Source organism: Mustela erminea, chromosome 7, assembly GCF_009829155.1.
Source record: "Mustela erminea isolate mMusErm1 chromosome 7, mMusErm1.Pri, whole genome shotgun sequence".
In the NCBI taxonomy this organism is placed as follows: domain Eukaryota; kingdom Metazoa; phylum Chordata; class Mammalia; order Carnivora; family Mustelidae; genus Mustela; species Mustela erminea.
In genome coordinates, this window is record NC_045620.1 from 103930967 (window position 1) to 103950196 (window position 19230).

Consider the following 19230-nt stretch of genomic DNA (forward strand, 5'->3'; position numbering starts at 1 on the left):
TTATGACAGGTCCAGTTTTCAGAAACTCCTTTTTACAAAAGTCTTAAAGATGCATGAGTTAGGAAGTATTGCCTATTTTGGTGAAATTAGCACAAAACCTTTCAAGTTCTCCAAATTCTTTTTCTTTTTTTTACTTTCAGTTTTAATGAGATAGAAATGACATCCAGCACTCTACAAGTTGAAGGTGTACAACACAGTGACTTAACTTACCGCTATTGTGAAATTGTTGTAGTTTTGGAATGTTGGTGAGGTCCCCAGTTGATGGCCAAGAAAGAATTCTTGAGACATCTTTGGTGAAAAAAGATGATTTTATTTTTTTTTTTAAGATTTTATTTATTTATCAGAGGGGTGGGGGGAGAGCGAGCACAGGCAGACAGAATGGCAGGCAGAGGCAGAGGGAGAAGCAGGCTCCCTGCTGAGCAAGGAGCCCGATGCGGGACTCGATCCCAGGACACTGGGATCATGACCTGAGCCGCAGGCAGCTGCTTAACCAACTGAGCCACCCAGGCGTCCCAAAAAAAAGATGATTTTATTAAAGCCTGGGGACAAGACCTGTGGGGAGAAAGACCTGCTGTCCTCGGGTTGTGAGGAGCAACTGATTACATACTTTAGTACGGGGGGAAGTAAAGATAAGAGAAGTTTCAAAATGATATTTATATGCTAAAGAAGACACCTAGGAAACAGGAGGCCTGGTTTTTTGCCTCTAGCAAAGCATTAACATGAAGACAGTTGGGAACATCCCGGAAGAATATTGTACTCTGCCTCCCTCAAGTATTTGTCAGTGGGCTGCAGGTTATATTAATGTTATCTACATTTCCTTCTGCCTTTCTTTCCCACATCATATATATAATGGAATATTATTTAGCCATAAAAAAGAAAGGAAAACCTACCATTTGTGACAACTTAAATGGACCTCCATAACATTATGCTAAGAGAAATAAATCAGAGAGAGGAAGACAAATAGTGTATTATTTCACTTACAAGTGGATTCTAAAATAAAGAAAGAAACAAAAACAAAATTAACTCCAAAAAAATCAGTTTTGTGGTTACTGGAGATAGGGACCAGAAGGTAGGGGAATTAGACCAATGTGGTCAAGACATCCAGGCTTCCAGGCATAAAGGTCTCCAATTTTTATTGGTTGTTCATGTCATAATTTGTTATCCTAAAATATGTAGAAAATATAAAATATTTTAAAATTCTCTCTTTGTCAGAAAAAGGCTATGGAATGTTCTGATACTATTCATAAACAGAAAGTACAATACTCCTAATTCTAAAAAGAACGTCTGTCTTTCATAGACTTATTAAGTGCACTATGGCCTGGGCAACAAGACCAACCAGCATCCAACACCAGTCACTCCACTGCACCTAGAAATAATAAGACTCTGTACAGGTTGAAAGAACAAGGAATATGAGGTCCAGCTCAGCACCAGTCTCTGGGAGTCTCCAATCTCAACCACTGTCCACTGAATGAGGAAGGACTTGGACAGGTGGGTCTCACTGTACTTTGTCTCTGTTGTCAGATGCTGTTAATTTGAGCTGCATAAAGCTGAAGCCAGCATATGACTGTGTGACCTGGGAAGACTGTCTTGTTGGGTCTGAGTCTGGTATCTTCTGGTATCTTTTGGTGGCATGGATACTACACACTGTGTTCTCTCAGCTTTGTCAACCCACATAGCCAGGCCCACACTGCTTTGGATGAGATTAAAGACATGGATGCCAGGTCAATTCCTTGAACCAAAAGGAGGTCCTTCTCTCTGATTAAAAGGGAGTTTGTTCTTGAGTGAGATCAACTGCCCAGTAGGGAAGCTCCCCCAGCTGCAGGTGGGCTGAAGTGGATCACTGAGCCCCAAGTCACCTGTGACTGAAGCTGGTTGCTTTGAACAAATAACTGCAAATAGTCACCCACAAACGGTGAACTACATGGACAAGCTTTCTTTCTGGTTGCTGGGAACTCAGGAAAGACTCCATGAACACATTTACCTTCTGAGTGTGCAGGGTCTCTGGAAAAACTGGGGTAAACATGGGCTTACCTGTCTGACTGCTCTGGACCCTCAAGGCCACATTCCCCTTCTGCTTCACATGAATCAGCATCCAAATATTTGACTCACTTTTGTTTCCTTTCTTGCTATAACTATAAATATCTTATATAGATCATACCTGATCCATAAAGATATGTGTGGGGATCATGTGCTGGATGAAGGGTCTTTGTCTATAAACATGAAACTCTCTGTTGATATGAAGTCACCCACAGACTAACTAGGCAAAATGACACACAACAATTCCATTGCCTAGGAAGGGAAACCTACAAACTCAAACCTACAAGCTGGGATGAGGAGACCCAAGTCCCATCTTCTATGTTGTATCTCAATTTTCTTGGCCAACTTCTATTTTAAGGAAACTTGGAGGTTAACCATATCTAGGAGAACATGAAGCTGCTTTGGTGTTAAGACATGAAAAGAGAAGTGAAGACAGGAAGAGAATAGAATTCATGACTCTTCCAACTCTTCGGCTTTCTCTAGCTAAGGGCACAGTGTGACTAAGACAACGAGGGAATCACTTACTATGGGTTCCCATCTTTATGCCTCTGACTCCTACAAACATAGAGCTTAGAACTCAGATAGAAAAAAAAAAAAAAAAAAGAACTCAGATAGGGAACTGGCCTGAGAAAAGGTTGACATGGATGTCTGAATAATCAAGGGCATGCAAGGAAAAAATTACAAGATCATCCATTTTAAGATATGGAAAAAGGGCTGTGGATATATAAGATGCAGTAGACTTGTCAGAGGAACTCAGAATTTTGTCAAAATTCAGCAGAGCACCCACCACAGGTAAGACACTAAACAAACAAGCTTGTACCTCTGAGAAGATGAGCTGTCCTCAACCTTTGTCTCAAGTTCCATGGGACTGGCTCACTATGTTCATGAGAAACAAATTCACAGAGACATGGGTGAAGGCCATGCATATCCAATGGCATGAGTCCACCATTTCCACTGGGGTAGAGATAATTATTGTCACCTCTGGGCATCTTAGCTGCCACCAGCAGGGACTAACTCCCCCAACAACCTAGTACTAATTTTGTACATCTTATCAGTTCCCCTGGAGAGGATGTGATACATCAGTCCCAGGATTAGGTGTGTTCTAGATACAGTTAAACCTTCCTGAACCAGTGAGGCTCAGCTGCTGTCACCATCCAACAGTTCACAGAGTCTCTGGTTTACCAATGGGAGTATTGGTTGGGACAAGGAAACTACTTTGTCATAAAACTCATGTAACAATAGACTCATGACTACAGCATCCATTAATCCTATCATACATGACACCAAACAAAGTGGTCTTGTTGGGTATAAAATCCTATAGACTTGAGAGACTCTCCTTCAGACATACTACATATTTTGGTATCATGACTATGAACACAAGAAAGAATAGGTTTGGGGACACCTTGCTGGCTTTTTCACTAGAGCATGTGACTCTTGATCTTTGGGTTATAATTTAAGTCCCACAATAGGTGTGGACATTTCTAAAAACAAACAAAAAAAAAATCTGCAAAGAAGGAAAGAAAGAAAGAGAGAGAGAAAGAGATAAAGAGGGAGGGAGGGAGGATAGAAGGGAGGGGGGGACAAAGGGGATTTGAAACCAACTGCTGAAGTTAGGAGCAAGGACTCTAATTACTTCAGACAGTGGCAAACTAGGGAAAATTCAAAGGACCTAATGCAGCAGAACCACTTCCCTTACCAAGGGAGCCTGCCCACCTCAGGACTGTTACCTTAGAGACAGAGAAATCTCATTATATATGTTCAACTTTTTAAGTATTTTGAGAATTCTGTGTCACAGCCAATTAGATTGTCTTCTGATTCTCCTTGGTGTCTACTCTAAATTTTATGACATCACTTGTTTTTTACTATTTTGTTTTGAGTGCAGTATACCTTGGGATAAAAGCATCATGGAAGATTCCTCTGCCTATCTCAACATGATGAGGGAGTTTGGCTTTCTCTCCTGTCTGACATCAAAGCAGAATTTCCTGATCACAGAGCACTATCAATCATGTGGGAGCAAGATGACTATGGCCCTGCTGAGCCTCAGGTCTTCCTGCTCTCATTGCATTTCCTTCCACCACTTTCATAATCTCTTTCCATCTCAACATGCATTTATTCTAAAATAATTGATAAGTGTCATAAGTCCCATAATTGGTGGGCTTCAGTCTGCTGGATTTCTGGATACATTTTTCCACACACTATCAAAGCTGCTGACATAATAGACTTAGCTGTACTTGCCATTCTGTTCATCTCCTTGGAACAGGCACTCATCCACAATACATTTTATTTGGCTGTCTACAAAGTTGGACATTTGGTGAATTCATTCCCTCTTATTTGTATCATATGTGTGATGATGTAATGCATGAGCAATTTCTAGGTCAAGGGTCACTCTGAAGCATTCTTTTCAATGGAATCTAGTCAATATGTAAATGTTCTAACATTTCTGAAAGACATGCTATTCAGAGTCATTTTCAGTTAACGACCACATCCTGTGAAAATAATGCTTCGACTTACTGTTCAAAACCTTTCTAACAGCAGTAGAGCACCAAATTCATCACATCTAAAGCAGTGTTCGGGTTCCATATGCTTAACATCCTTCCCATTTCAGAGAGAAAGGAAAACCTCATATATTTAGGATTTTCCTGTCACCTAGAAAGGTAACTTTTGTCTTGATCTTTATTTTTGGCTGTTTACATTCAAGCCACTTTTGAAGTTCCAAGAACCCCCTTTCACTCAGGAAGATATAATTGGGGGAAATCAAAAAGGAAATCAAAGACACTTGGCATTGGATCTTATAATTATTAAAAACTGGTAAATGTTTCTTTTATTGATCAGAATTAAAATCTCTACCGATTTTTCTCACCCAGACAAGAGGGCAGCTCATGTAAATCACTCTCTTGAACATGTTACAGGAGAGGATAGTGTAAGTAGCAGAGAAGTAGAAAAAGGTAAAGTGAGGAAATACCAATATTACCGATTTAGCAAATATGATCCTGTGGAAGATACAGCCCACATTGTTCATTCTAATAGGCATTCAATTTCTGCCACAGATCAGTGTCTCTTGTCTAGTTACTAGAGTGACTACTTTTATTTGAGACAAACAGGCTCAGCAAGGAGGATTAAGGGGAGCCCTCAGGAGCTCTTCCATTCACCTTAACCCATTCCTCATAGGACAGGACTCCCTAAATTCCTTGCTGCTTCTTTTTTGAAATTAATTTTTATTTTTTATTTTTTATTAATTATTTTTATTAACATATAATGCATTATTTGCCCCAGGGTACAGGTTTGTGAACCGTCAGGCTTACACACTTCACAGCACTCACCATATCACATACCCTCCCCAATGTCCATAACCCAACCACCCTCTCCACACACTCCCTCCCACCAGTATCCCTCAGTTTGTTTTGTAAGACTGAGAGTCTCTTATGGTTTGTCTCCCTCCCAATCCCATCTTTTTTCTTTTTTTTTCTTCCCTACCCTCCCAAACCCCCCGTCTGCCTCTCAAATTCCTCTTATCAGGAAGATCATATATGATAATTGTCTTTCTCTGATTGACTTATTTCACTCAGCATAATACCCTCTAGTTCCATTCACATTGTTGCAAGTGGCAAGATTTCATTTCTTTTAAGGCTGCATAGCATTCCATATATACATACCACATATTCTTTATGCATTCATTTGTTGATGGACATCTAGGTTCTTTTCATAGTTTGAATATTGTGGACATTGATGTTATAAACATTCAGGTGCACATGACCCTTCAGATCATTACATTTGTATCATTAGGTTAAATACCCAGTAGTGTGATTTCTGGGTCATAGGGTAGCTCTATTTTCATCTTTTTGAGGACCCTCTGTGCTGTTTTCCAGAGTGGCTGCAAGAGCTTGCATTCCCACCAACAGTGTAAGAGAGTTCCTCTTTCTCCGCATCCTCTCCAACATTTGTCGTTTCCTGACTTGTTAATTTTAGCCATTCTGACTAGTGTGAGGTGGTATCTCACTGTGGTTTTGATTTGTATTTCCATGATGCCGAGTGATGTGGAGCACTTTTTCATGTATCTGTTGGCCATCTAGATGTCTTCTTTGCAGAAATGTCTGGTCATGTCCTCTGCCCATTTCTTGATTGGATTATTTGTCCTTTGGGTGTTGAGTTTGTTAAGTTCTTTATAGATTTTGGTTATTAGCCCTTTATCTGATATGTCATTTGTGAATATCTTCTCCCATTCTGTCAGTTGTCTTTGGTTTTGTTGATTGTTTCCTTTGCTGTGCAAAAGCTTTTGATCTTGACGAAATCTCAATGGTTCATTTTTGCCCTTGCTTGCCTTGCCTTTGGCAATGTTTCTAGGAAGAAGTTGCTGTGGCTGAGGTGGAGGAGGTCACTGCCTGTGTTCTCAAGAAATTTGATGGATTCCTGTCCCACATTGAGGTCTTTCCTCCATTTTGAGTCTTCTTCTGCCCCTCTATCTGTTTCTTCTTCTTCTGGAATCACAATTATTCTAATATTGTTTCATCTTATGGTATCACCTATCTCTTCAATTCTCCCCTTGTTGTCCAGTAGTTGTATGTCTCTCTTTAGCTAAGCTTCTCTATCCTCCATCATTTGGTCTTCTATATCCCTAATTCTCTCTTCTTTCTCATTTACCCTAGCAGTAAGAGCCTCCATTTTTTATTGCACCTCTTTAATAGCTTTTTTAATTTCAACTTGGTTAGATTTTAGTTCTTTTATTTCTCCAGAAAGGGATTTTATTTCTCAGAAAGGCTTTCTCTAATATCTTCCTTGCCTTTTTTGAGCCCAGCTAGCACCTTGAGAATTGTTGTTCTGAACTCTAGTTCTGACACATTACCAATGTCCATATTGATTAGATCCCTAGCCATCAGTACTGCCTCTTGTTCTTTTTTTGTGGTTTTTCCACCTTGTCATTTTATCCAGATAAGAATATATGAACGAGAGAATAAAATACTAAAAGTGTGGCAAAGACCCTAGAAAAATGTATTCTAACCAATCAGAAGAGATCCAAAACTAGGGGGGAAGCAGAAAGGGGGAAAAAAGAAATTAAAATTAAAATTAAAATTTAAAAAAATATATATATATACAACTATGTATATATGTATGTGTGTGTGTGTGTGTGTGTGTGTATATATATATATATATATATATATATATATATATATATATATATATATATTAGACTGGTAAATAGAACAGAGCCACCCCACTTGATTTTGGTGTATTTTGGTCTCTATGTCCCAAAATTTTAAAGAAAGAAAAACTTATATATATATACAAAATTAAGGGTAAACATGATGAAGGGATGGAATATGACTGTAAAGATGAAAAAAATTTTAAAAATCTAAAAAAGAAATTGATAAGTTGGTTGGAAAAAGAAAAAAAACAGAGGTTGGTTGGAAAAAGAAAAAAATGTGCTCAGGCTAGAGAATAGAACAAAGCCACATGCTAGATTAGGTTATATTTTCATCTATTAGAAGAAATCCTATCCCAAAATTTTTTAGAAAAAAAAAAACCTACATGTATACAAAAAATAAGGTTAAATACTGTGATGGGATAAAATATGACTATAACAATGAAGGCTTAAAAAGATTTTTTTAGAAAGGTATTGCTAAGTTAAACTAGTTTAAAAAACTTAGAAGAGGAAAGAGGAAAACTTTAAAAAAATAGAATAAGAAAAAAATAAAATTTAAAAAATTTTAACTTTGCAAGACTAAAGGATCATGGGGGAAAAGCCATGAATTCTATGCATTGCTTTCCCTGAGCTCTGGAGCTCTGCTGTTCTCCTTGATCGCTGAGCTTGGTCTTAGCTAGATGTTCTTGCTGATCTTCTTTGGGAGGAGCCTGCTGCTGTGATTCTCAAATGTCTTTGCCCAAGGTGGAATTGCACTGCTCTTGCCAGGGACCAACCTAAGTAATCTGCTTGGATTCACTCTCAGGACCTTTTGTTCTCTGAACACTTTCTATACCAGTTTGGAGGATGGGAATGAAAATGGCAGCTTCCCAATCTCCAGCCCAGAGTAGCTGAGAGCTCGGGGTCCCACTCCTCAGTGTGCCCTTGGAGATAAGTAGTTAATCCTTCCCGTCTCCCTGGTCTCTGGACATGCTCTGAGCTCACCCAGCCTGTCACCAAGAGTTTCTATCTCTGAGGCACGGCCCTGTTTGGAATCTTCAAACCCAGATGATTCCTGCCATGCGCTCCCATGCCACTCCTCCCAGGGGAAGAAGGTGAATCTCTCTGGACTTTCTACTTGTGGGGTCCCTGCTCGAAGAGCAGTGGCCCAACTGTGCCTTGGATCACAGTTTAAGGTAACCCCAATCTAAAACCGCTTGCTGGGAGCCGGTCCTACCCCTGGCGGTCTATCTTCCAGTTGCTTCAGATCCACTTCTCAGCACATCCTACCTTCCAGAAAGTGGTCAATTTTCTGTTCCTAGAATTGCTGCTCTTCTTCTATTCTATGTCCTGTTGAGTTTGTAGGTGTTTGGAATGGTTTGATAACCATCGAGCTGAAATCCTGGGATCTGATGTTATTTCAGTCTGCTACTCCTCTGCTATCTGGTCTCTCACTCTTCCCTGCAGCTTCTGCCACACCAGGCTGGGCAGCTGTCAGGACCTCAACATGTGGAGCCTGACACCCAGCTGCAAGCTGCGTACCAGGCACCTCCAGCTCTTTTCTGTCACACAGACTCAGAGAATATCCTGTCAGTTCCCCAGAGAAACTGCCCACTGGGGCAGCCGGGAACCCAGGCAGGAGGTTTGTGTTCGGGCCTGAACCACTGTGGGAGGATACTGTAGATTTTGTCCACAGTAATAAACTCCCACATCATCAGCCTCCACCCTGCTGATTCTCAGGGTAAAATCTGTCCCTGACCCGCTGCCACTGAACCTGTCTGGGACCCAGGAATACCGGTTCGAAACCTTATAGATCAGGTCCTGTGGGGACTGGCCAGGCTTCTGCCGGAACCAATACAAATAGGTGTTTCCATTACTATGCAGGAGGCTCTGACTGGCCCTGCAGGAGATGGAAGCTGACTCTCCAGGGGTGATTGGCAGGGACAGTGGGGTCTGTGTCATCACGATTTCCCCACTGGATCCTAGGTAAGGAGAAAAAAGTGCCATGATCAATACAAATATATTTAGATATTTCCATTGTTTCCATTTTGTTACTTTTTTTAACTAAAATACTGCCTTTTAAAAATTACTGTCATTATTTCAGACTTCAAAAAGGCTCAAATATGCATATTGAGGAATGAAGCAGACATTCCTGAAGTAATGAGACCCCTCTGAATATTGCCCACACCATCTCCATCTTCTCTGTCACAGTCCCCACTAAAGCACAGGTCCTTGTTCCTTCTGGAATCTTCCTCATTCTCCCAGATCTACACATCCCCTGCCCCACCCTGGAGAATAAGTCACATACCTCTTACAGGCACACAGAATACACTTGGAAGGCAGCTGTGCCCCAGCTTACCCCACACTCAAACTAGTTTTCTTTCTTCACCCCTCTGTTCTTACCAGGGATCCAAAGCATTAGCAGCCCAAGGAGCTGAGCAGGGAACCTCATTCTGAGAAGCTGAACTGAGGGGTCCTGGCAAGTCAAAGCAAGATTCAAGCTGGCCTTTTATGTCAGACTTGCAAGGGAAGGTCCTCCCTTGGGGACACTATGCAAATCCCCTGCTGGGTGCAGCAGTGCAGAAAGGGCAGGGAGGAGGTGGGAGGGCCTAGCTTTGAGCAAAGTGACATAAAAGGTCTTCTGTGTTTGGGAGAAACTGAATGAAGTCAAGTCCATGCTACCTGCAGCAGTGGGAAGAGCAATCCCCCTGTGAACGTGTGATCTCAGCCAGGACTCGGTGTGTGTTCCTCCGTTCTGAGCAAGTGTCAGAGAGCTGTTCAGGCGTGTGTGTCCCGGGTCCATCGCTGGATGGGGAATGCCATGTTGCTCACATTCTTCCCCCTATTTGAATTGGTTCCAGCAGAAGCCAGGCCAGTCTCCACAGGGCCTGATCTATAAGGTTTCCAGCTCTTACTCTGGGGTCCCAGACAGGTACATCACTGACAAATTCCTGGGGTTTTGTTTAAATACAGTCATTGTGGAGTAGGGTGTTGGGTCAGAGATGCTCTGGGGTGTTGGTTGCCCACACCAGCCTTTATCAAATAAGGAAATAATCTGATTTTCTCCTAGTGCAGATCCTGTTGAATTGAACAGCTCCTGAAAAATGGTACTTACGTCAAATTGCTTTTATCTGCAAGTCATATTTGGAAGCAAATGAAAAAATAGATTTTATCATCTGACAGTAATATGTAAGAATCTTCAAGACTGTTTTCCCTGAATATATTCTGGGAAACCCTTAAGAATAACATTTTCAAACAATGCTGAGAACTTACTTGAGCAGAATTTTGTTGAGCTTTCAATTCTGAACTCTGGGGCAAGAATCCTTGTTGCTGAGAGAGACTGTGGTGTGGGGTGGATTGGAATACATATGTTCTACATTGCACTAGTGACAGTATGCTTTCTTAGTTCTGCTACATTAGTTTAGGTTTTCAGTTTCCTTGGCCTGATCCTTTCTTAGGATTCTAAGGAGACTGACTCTAGGTCTTACTTCTGGCTTCTGACGACATCTATACAAATATGTGTTTCTATTAGCAGGTAGCTGTTTGTGTCCGGAGAGTTCCAGTGCTTCTAATTAAATATGTCAAGATAAGATGTCAGAAAATTAAGCAGCGAAAGAAAGAAAGAAAGAAAGAAAGAAAGAAAGAAAGAAAGAAAGAAAGAAAGAAAGGAAGGAAGAAAGAAAGAAAGAAAGAAAAGAGAGAGGGAAGGAAGGAGGAAGGAAAGAAAAGGGGAAGAAAGGGAGAAGGAGGGGACTCTACAAATTGTAAAGCTCATTGTGTAAGACTATTTTCAAATGTACTAAGAATTGTTTCTATTCAGTATTATTGGTTGAATCGTGTCCCACAAAAATGATGTTAAGTTCATTCCCTAGTACTTCAGAATGTGACATTTTTAAAAGAGTCATTGGAGATACCTATAGCTAATTTTGATGTGTGGACCTTTCACAAATATGATCTCAGGAAGGGAGAAAGGACACAGATTCCTAATTTTAAAGAAGAATTTGTCTCTTACAGATAAACAGAGGGTACTGGGGCCTGGAGAACAAAAATGACCAACAAGCTACCACTGCTCCTAGAAATAAGACTTTGTACAGGTTGGAAGAACAAGGAACATGAAGTCCAGCTGAACATCAGCTGCTGGCAGTCTCCAACCTTGACCATCATCCAGTGAATGAGGAAGGACTTAGGCAAGTGGTCTCATTGTACTTTGTCTCTATTGTCAGATGATGTTGGTTTGAGCTCCATAAAGCTGGAAGCCACTGTGTGACTGTGTGACTTGGAATGATTGTCTCCTTGGATCTGAGTCTGGTATCCTGCAACCCCTTTATGGGGGACAGAAACTGTGCTCTATCCCCCCATTCTGGGCACTGTGTTCTCTAGACTTTGTCAACCCACACAGCCAGGCCCACACTGCTTTGGATGAGATTAGACACATGGAGGACTGCTCACCTCCTGGCTCCAAACAGAGGTTCACCTCCTGGCTCCAAACAGAGGTTCCTCTCTGATTAAAGGAGAGTTAGTTCTTGAGTGAGATCAACCAGCTCAGCAGAGAAGCTCCCCCAGCTGCAGGAGGGCTGGAGTGGATTACAGAGTCCTGAATCACCTATGACTGAGGCTGGTTGCTTTGGACACATAACTGAGAACTGTCACGCACAAAAGGTGAACTTCATGGACAAGCTTTCTGGTTGCAGGGAGCTCGGGAAAGACTCCATGAACACGTTTACCCTCTGAGTGTGCATGGTCTCTGGAAACACTGGGAGAAACAGGTGTGCTTACCTGTCTGACTGCTCTGGACCTTCAAGGCCACATTCCCCTTCTGCTTCACATGAATCAGCATCCAAATGTCTGACCCCTTTTTGTTTCCTTTCTTGGTATAAATATAAATATTGGATACAGATCACACCTGATCCATAAAAATAAGTGGGGAATCATGCTAGATGAAGGTTGGCTCTCTGGCAACATGAAACTTTCTGCTGCTTTGAAATCACCATATAGACTAACTAGACAAAGTGACACACAATAATTCCGTTGCCTGAGAAGGAGGGAATTCTGCAAACTCACATTGGGGTGAGGAGACCCAAGTCCCATCCTCTATGTTGTATCTGACTTTTCTTGACCACAATTCTATTTGGGGGAAACTTGGAGGTTAACCGTATCTAGGAGAACATGAGGCTTCTTTGATGCTTAGGATATGAAAAGAGACATGAAGACAGGAAGAAAGTAGAATTTGTGACTCTTCCAAATCTTTGGCTTTCTGTAGCCAAGGGCACAGCATGACTAATATGCCGGGGACATCACTTACTGTGGGTTCCCATCTTTATGCCTCTGACTCACACAAACACACACAAACATAGAACTTAGAACTCAGATAGGGAACTGGCCTGAAATAAGGGTTGGCATGGATTCCAGATGTCTGATTAATCAAGGGCACAGGAGGAGAAAATTGCAACAACACCAATTATGAGATCTGGAGAAAGGACTGAGGATGTATAGCAGAAAATAGTCTTTGCCAGTGGAACTCAGAGTTTTGTCAAGATTCAACAGAGCATCACCTCAGATGAGATGCTGAAGAAACAAGCTTATACCTCTGAGCAGATGAGCTGTCCTCAGCCCTTGTCTGAAATTCTGTGGGATTTGCTCACTATGTTCATGAGGGACACAGCCATGGAGACATGAGAGAAGGCCATGCATATCCAGTGGCATGAGCCCACCTCTGGGGTAGACATATTTATTATCTTCACTGGGTATCTGAGCTCCTACCAGCAGGGACTAATACCATCCACTTATTCCTAATTTTGTATATCTCATCAGTTCCCCTGGAGAAGGTGTGATACATCAAACCTGGGTTTAGTTGTGTTCCAGATACAGTTGAGCCTTCCTGACCCAGTGTGGCTCAGCTGCCATCACCATCCAAGAGTTCACAGAGTTTTAGTTTATCAATAAAAGCATTGGTCGGGACAAGGAACCTGTTTTGTCATGAAGCTCGTATAACAATAAACTCATGACTATGACATTCATCAGTCCTACGATATATAACATTCCACAAAATAATCTGATTAGGTATGAAATCCTGTAGCTTTTGGAGAATCTCCTTCAGACATGCTATGTATTTTGATATCATGACCATGAGCACAAGAAGGAAAAGGTTTTGGGGCACCTTTCTGGCTCAATCAGTAGAGTATGTGACTCTTGATCTTGGGGTTGTAGCTTAAGTCCCCCAATAGGTGTGGATAGTACTTAAAAACAAAAAAATCCGTAAATACATAAATACATAAGTAAATAAATAGGATTTGAAAGCAACTGCTGAAATTAGGAGCAAGGTCGCTAATCTCTACCCACAGTGACCAGCTGGGGAGAACCTGAGTGACCTGATGCAGCAGAACCACTTCCCTTACCAGGGGAGCCTACCGACCTCAGGACTGTTACCTTAGAGACAGAGAAATCTTGTCATATTCAATCAACTATATTTTGATATTTCTGTGTACAGCCAATTTGATTATCTTCTCATTCTCCTTGGTGTCCTCTCAGTTTTATGACATCATTTTTATTTTTTACTATTTTGTGTTGAGTACAACATCTTTGGGATAGAAACATCATGTAGGATTCTACTACCTATCTCAACATGATGAGGGAGTTTGGCTTTCTCTCCTGTCTGACATCAAAGCAGAATTTCCTGATCACAGAGCACTGTCAATCATGTGGGAGCAAGATGACTATGGCCCTGCTGAGCCTCGGGTCTTCCTGCTCTCATTGAATTTCCTTCCACTGCTTTCATAATCTCTTTCCATCTCATCATACATTTAATTATTAATTATATAAAATAATTATATAGAATAATTGATTAGTGTCATAAGTTCCATGATTGGTGGGCTTCAGTCTGCTGGATTTCTGGATACAATTTTCCACACGCTATCAAAGCTACTGATATAATAGACTTAGCTGTACTTGCCATTCTATTCATCTCCTTGGAACATGCACTCATCCACAATACATTTTATTTTGCTGTCTACAAACAAAGTCGGGCATTTGGTGAATTCATTCCCTCTTATTTGTATCATATGTGTGATGACCTAAGACATGAGTAATGTCTAGGTCAAGAGTCACTCTGAAGCATTCTTTTCAATGGAATCTAGTCAATACGTAAATTCTCTAACATTTCCGAAAGATATCCTATTCAGTCATTTTCAGTTAACGACCACATCCTGTGAAAATAATGCTTCGACTTACTGCTCAAAACCTTTCTAACAGCAGTAGAGCACCAAATTCATCACATCTAAAGCAGTGTTCGGGTTCCATATGCTTAACATCCTTCCCATTTCGGAGAGAAAGGAAAACCTCATATATTTAGGATTTTCCTGTCACCTAGAAAGGTAACTTTTGTCTTGATCTTTATTTTTGGCTGTTTACATTCAAGCCACTTTTGAAGTTCCAAGAACCCCCTTTCACTCAGGAAGATATAATTGAGGGAAATCAAAGACACTTGGCATTGGATCTTATAATTATTAAAAACTGGTAAATATTTCTTTTATTGATCAGAATTAAAATTTCTACTGATTTTTTCTCACCCAGACTCTCCCTGAGGACAGCTTGTATGACTTGCTCTCTTGGACATGTTACTGGGGAGGACAGTGTAAGTAGTAGAGAAGTAGAAAAAGATGAAGTGAGAAAACACCAATATTACCCATATTAGCAAATATGATCCTGTGGAAGATACAGCCCACATTGTTCATTCCAATAGGCATTCAGTTTCTGCCACAGATCCATGTTGCCTGTCTGGTTACTAGAGTGACTACGCTTATGGGAGAAACACAAGCACAGCCTGAGGAAAAGGTGGAGGAGGCCTCATTAGCTCTTCCTTTCACCTCATGGGACAGGACCCCCTAAATTCCCTGCTGCTTCTGCCATGCCAGGCTGGGAGGCTGTCAGGGCCTCCACATGTGGAGCCTGATGCCCAACTGTGAGCCCCTCCCCCGTGGCCTCCAGCTCCTTCCTCTCACACAAACTCAGAAAATGTCCTGTCAGTTCCCCAGAGAAGCTCCTCCCTGGGGCAGCTGGGACCCCAGGCAGGAGGTTTGTGTTCCGGCCTGAACCACTGTGGGAGGAGACTGTAGATTTTGCCCGCAGTAATAAACTCCCATATCGTCAGCCTCCACCCTGCTGATCCTCAGCGTGAAATCTGTCCCTGACCCGCTGCCACTGAACCTGTCTGGGACCCCAGTGAAACGGTTGGAAACCAAGTAGATGAGGAGCTGTGGGGACTGGCCTGGCTTCTGCCGGTACCAATGTAAATAGGTGTTTCCATCACTATGTAGGAGGCTCTGACTAGCCCTGCAGGAGATGGAGGCCGACTCTCCGGGGGTGACGGACAGTGACAGCGGGGTCTGTGTCATCACGATTTCCCCACTGGATCCTAAAGCAAGGGGAGAGAAATGCAAGATTATATACAAACTTTATGAGCCATTTCAGAATTTTTCTCTTGTTATTTCTTTCAGGCTAAATCATTTCAAAATGTTGATTTCTACCCTAAAATATCCAATTTCAAAAAAGAATCCACAGTTTGCAACAAATTAAGGGGCCTCAAGAAGTCACCTACACCTTCCCTCTCCTTCTGTATCACAGTCTTCATCAGAGCAAAGAACCTTCCTGGTTCCTTCTCGAATTTTCCTCAGGCTCATGGAACTAAACATGCCTTATCCTAGAAAGCAAGCTGTGTACCTCTGACATGTGGTCATCATAACCAGTTGTGTCCCCAGCACTCACAGTCCCCACTCCCCATTCCTTTCTCAACCCCCCTCTGTCCTTACCAGTGATCCAGAGAATCAGCAGCCCCAGGAGCTGAGCAGGGGAAGTCATTTTGGGAGGTTGAACTGATGAGCCCTGATAAGCAAAATGAGAACTGACCTTTTATCTCAGACTTGCAAGGGAAGGGCCTCCCTGGAGAACAACATGCAAATCCCCTGTGTGGAGAGAACCAGTGCAAAGGGCTTGGGGAGGCTCTCCTGGAGCAAAGTAAGCGCAAATGTCTCTACATTTGAAGGAAAACCAACAGAGATAAAATCTATGCTGCCTAAAGGGTAGATGTTCACAGTTACGTGCCCCCTTTTATTTTCCATCCCAGTTTTCTGGGTTTCCAGAAATTTCCTAGTCATATTTACATTTTAGTGTGGTTGAGTTGCCACAAATATTTGGTGATTTTTGTTTCTTTCTTATGTTTGTTCAAAAGGCTCTGGGTTTTGTCCTTTTTAATTTCAACTGAGATAAAATGCATACAGAATAAAGGGCACATATTTTCAGGGCACAAGTGAACAGTGACAAATGGTCACTATTGCGATGAAAATACCGAATATTTCAAATCCTCCAGAAGCCTCTCGCATGTACTTTTCTGTCCATCTCTATTCCCGACCACCCTAATTGTCCTTCTGACTTCCTTCATAGTTGTTTGGGTTTTTCTGCCCTTGGATTTTCATATAAATTGAAGAAATTATTCTGTTTCTAGCTTATTGCTAGTCTCTTTACTTGCAAAGACTGCCTTTACTTATTTTTTTCAGATGTTGGTTCTGTTTCAAGCTGCTGTGTCATAAAGGAGTTTTTGAAAGGAATTTACTTCAGCCTACATGAAAAGGAATCCTGAGATGGCCATTTTCCACACAATGGAGTGGATTGTGTTTCTTTTCCAATAAACAGTGAGGAGCCACTGGAGATGGAAATGCAATGAAATGGGTGGTGGAAAGAAAAACCCTGAAGAACTCCTAGAGGATTACAGTCTACATGTGAGAGCTAAAATAATGAAGCTTCTAGAACAAAGCCCAAGAGGATAACTTCAGGCTCTAAAGGTAAGGCAAATATTTATTACATGGAACACACAAATACACACACTAAGTTAAGGGAGAAAAAAATGGATAAATTGGACCCCCTTGAGACTGGAAGCTTATTTTCAAATATATCATCAAGAAAGTTAATAGACATTCCTAAACATGAGGGAAGATTTTCCAATGCATGTTTTTGACAAAAGATTCCATTTCAGAATATATAACAAAAGATAATCCCTCTCTCTCTCACACCGCTGTATCTATCTATCTATAGCTGTTCCAAACAGATATTGCCCAAGATATCCAGATAATTAATGAAAAACATATGAGAAGTTACTCAACATCATTACTCATCAAGGAAATCTTCATTTTAACCACAATACCACCTCAAGATCGACTAATCAAGCGTGACAACACCAAGTATTGCCAGGATTTGCAGCCACTGGAACTTGAACTCCCAGCTGCTGGAGTGGAAATAGAAAGGGGCAGTGTTTACTGAAACCAAACCTGGGGATTCAGCACTTGCATTCTGAGAAAGGTACCCAAGGAAAGGAAGTGCGTAAGTCCACAAATGATCTTGCAAAAATGTTCTTAAAATCTTTACCAATAACAGTCTCCAATCTAGAAGGAACTCATAGATTGAAAAGGGAATTGTGATAGATTCATATACTAGAGAACTTTACTGAGGTAAAAAGGAATAGGGCGCCTGGGTGGCTCAGTGGGTTGAGCCTCTGCCTTCGGCTCAGGTCATGATCTCAGGGTCCTGGGATCAAGTCCCGCCTCGGGCTCTCTGCTCAGCGGGAGCCTGCTTCCTCCTCTCTCTCTCTCTCTCTGCCTGCCTCTCTGCCTACTTGTGATCTCTGTCTGTCAAATAAATAAATAAAATCTTAAAAAAAAAAAAAAGGAATAAATTTTGGCCACACCAACAACACAAGTGAAGTTCAAAAGCCATGTTGTCAAAGGAAACCAAAAAGTACATACTGCATGATGTCATTTATGTGATGTTTAAGACAAGGAAACAGAGTCCTGGTGGCTGCTGGTTCTGGGGGAACATGGAGTGTGGCTGTGACTGTAAGGAGTGTGAGGAAGCTTTTGGTATGTTGGAAACAGTGGCTCTCTGGGCTCAGTAGCATTTAGAGGAAGATACGTGTAGGTATATGTTGATCTAGGTGCATATTTAAATTCACTTTATATACAGGAAATTCACCTTGCTGCATTTAATGTTATCTACTTTTTAAATGAATGAATTAATTAATGAATAGGACTTACAGAGTCTGAAAATCAGAACCCCCCCATCTTCTTCCCTGAAGCACTGGTGCCTTGAGTAACCTGAGCTCTGAGAACCCCTGATTTCTCATCTCTAGAGGATGATTGTGTGACTCTGCTCTGGCTGAGTAAAGCCCTGGTGCAGCACTGAACACAGAGCATGTCTCCAAGACTTCAGCAAATGGCAACCCGCAGGGTCATTACTATTTTGTTTACTGTCATCAGTAGTATTATTGTTATTATTTCTATTATTATTGTTGTTATTAATAGTATTAGTAGGAATATTTTCTTGGATATAGGCTCCTTTTTCTGCCTAGTGCTCTGTTTTAAAATAAAACAAAAACTTCGCGGAGTGTTTCTCAGAGAAGGGATTCAAAGACGATACTGCAGACAAATTCCTTTGCAGGCCTGACCTAGAAGCCTCCTTCGTAGGATTCACTAAAGGTTTGGTTGTTTTATGTTGTTCAGAAAGGAAGATTTCAAAGGACGAAGTCCCTTTCAGGTCGTGGCGCTTGAGCCCTCCAAGCTCTTCCCCAAAGCGGCCCTTGCCCGGTGAACAGACCACAGCGCAGAACACAGCGGCTGGACCCACCATGAGCCCGGTCCTCCGCCCCACGGCACCCCCTTCACCCTCGACCCCTACCCCCGTACCCGCTACCCCAGCCCAGGACGGTTTCTGCTCGGGGCTTCAGCACCATGGAAGGATAGAACCCCGCTGACAGTAATAACTGGCAGCATCCTCAGCCTCTACTGCGCTGATCTTGAGGATAAATTCTCTGTCCGATTGAATCGCAGAGAACTGGTCTGGGACTCCAGACTTGAGGTTATCAGCATCATAGATGAGAAGCTGAGGAGCCTGACCTGGTTTCTGCTGATACCAGCTCAAGTAATCGCTGACGCTTTCCTTGACCCTGCAGGTGATGGACATGCCCTCTCTCAGGGACACCTAGAGGAAGGCCAGAGACTGGGTCAGCCCCACGTGCCCGTGGGCAGTTCGATAGA

The 19230-nt window shown here is 41.9% G+C and overlaps 1 long non-coding RNA gene and 1 gene segment (V, D, J or C); one reads left to right on the top strand and one right to left on the bottom strand.

Annotated features, from left to right (window-relative positions):
• The window catches only part of LOC116596441, a 22669-nt gene extending 6470 nt beyond the window's left edge, over positions 1 to 16199 (bottom strand). The window contains 4 exon segments of the V gene segment in view: positions 3062 to 3064; positions 8848 to 8927; positions 15356 to 15563; positions 15958 to 16199. Coding sequence covers positions 3062 to 3064; positions 8848 to 8927; positions 15356 to 15563; positions 15958 to 16006 — 340 coding nt within the window.
• LOC116596459 lies at positions 11630 to 17656 on the top strand. Its single transcript, XR_004288120.1, has 3 exons — positions 11630 to 12220; positions 16702 to 16986; positions 17237 to 17656. It is a non-coding gene; the product is annotated as an uncharacterized LOC116596459 (long non-coding RNA).
• The last annotated feature ends 1574 nt before the right edge of the window (positions 17657 to 19230 follow it).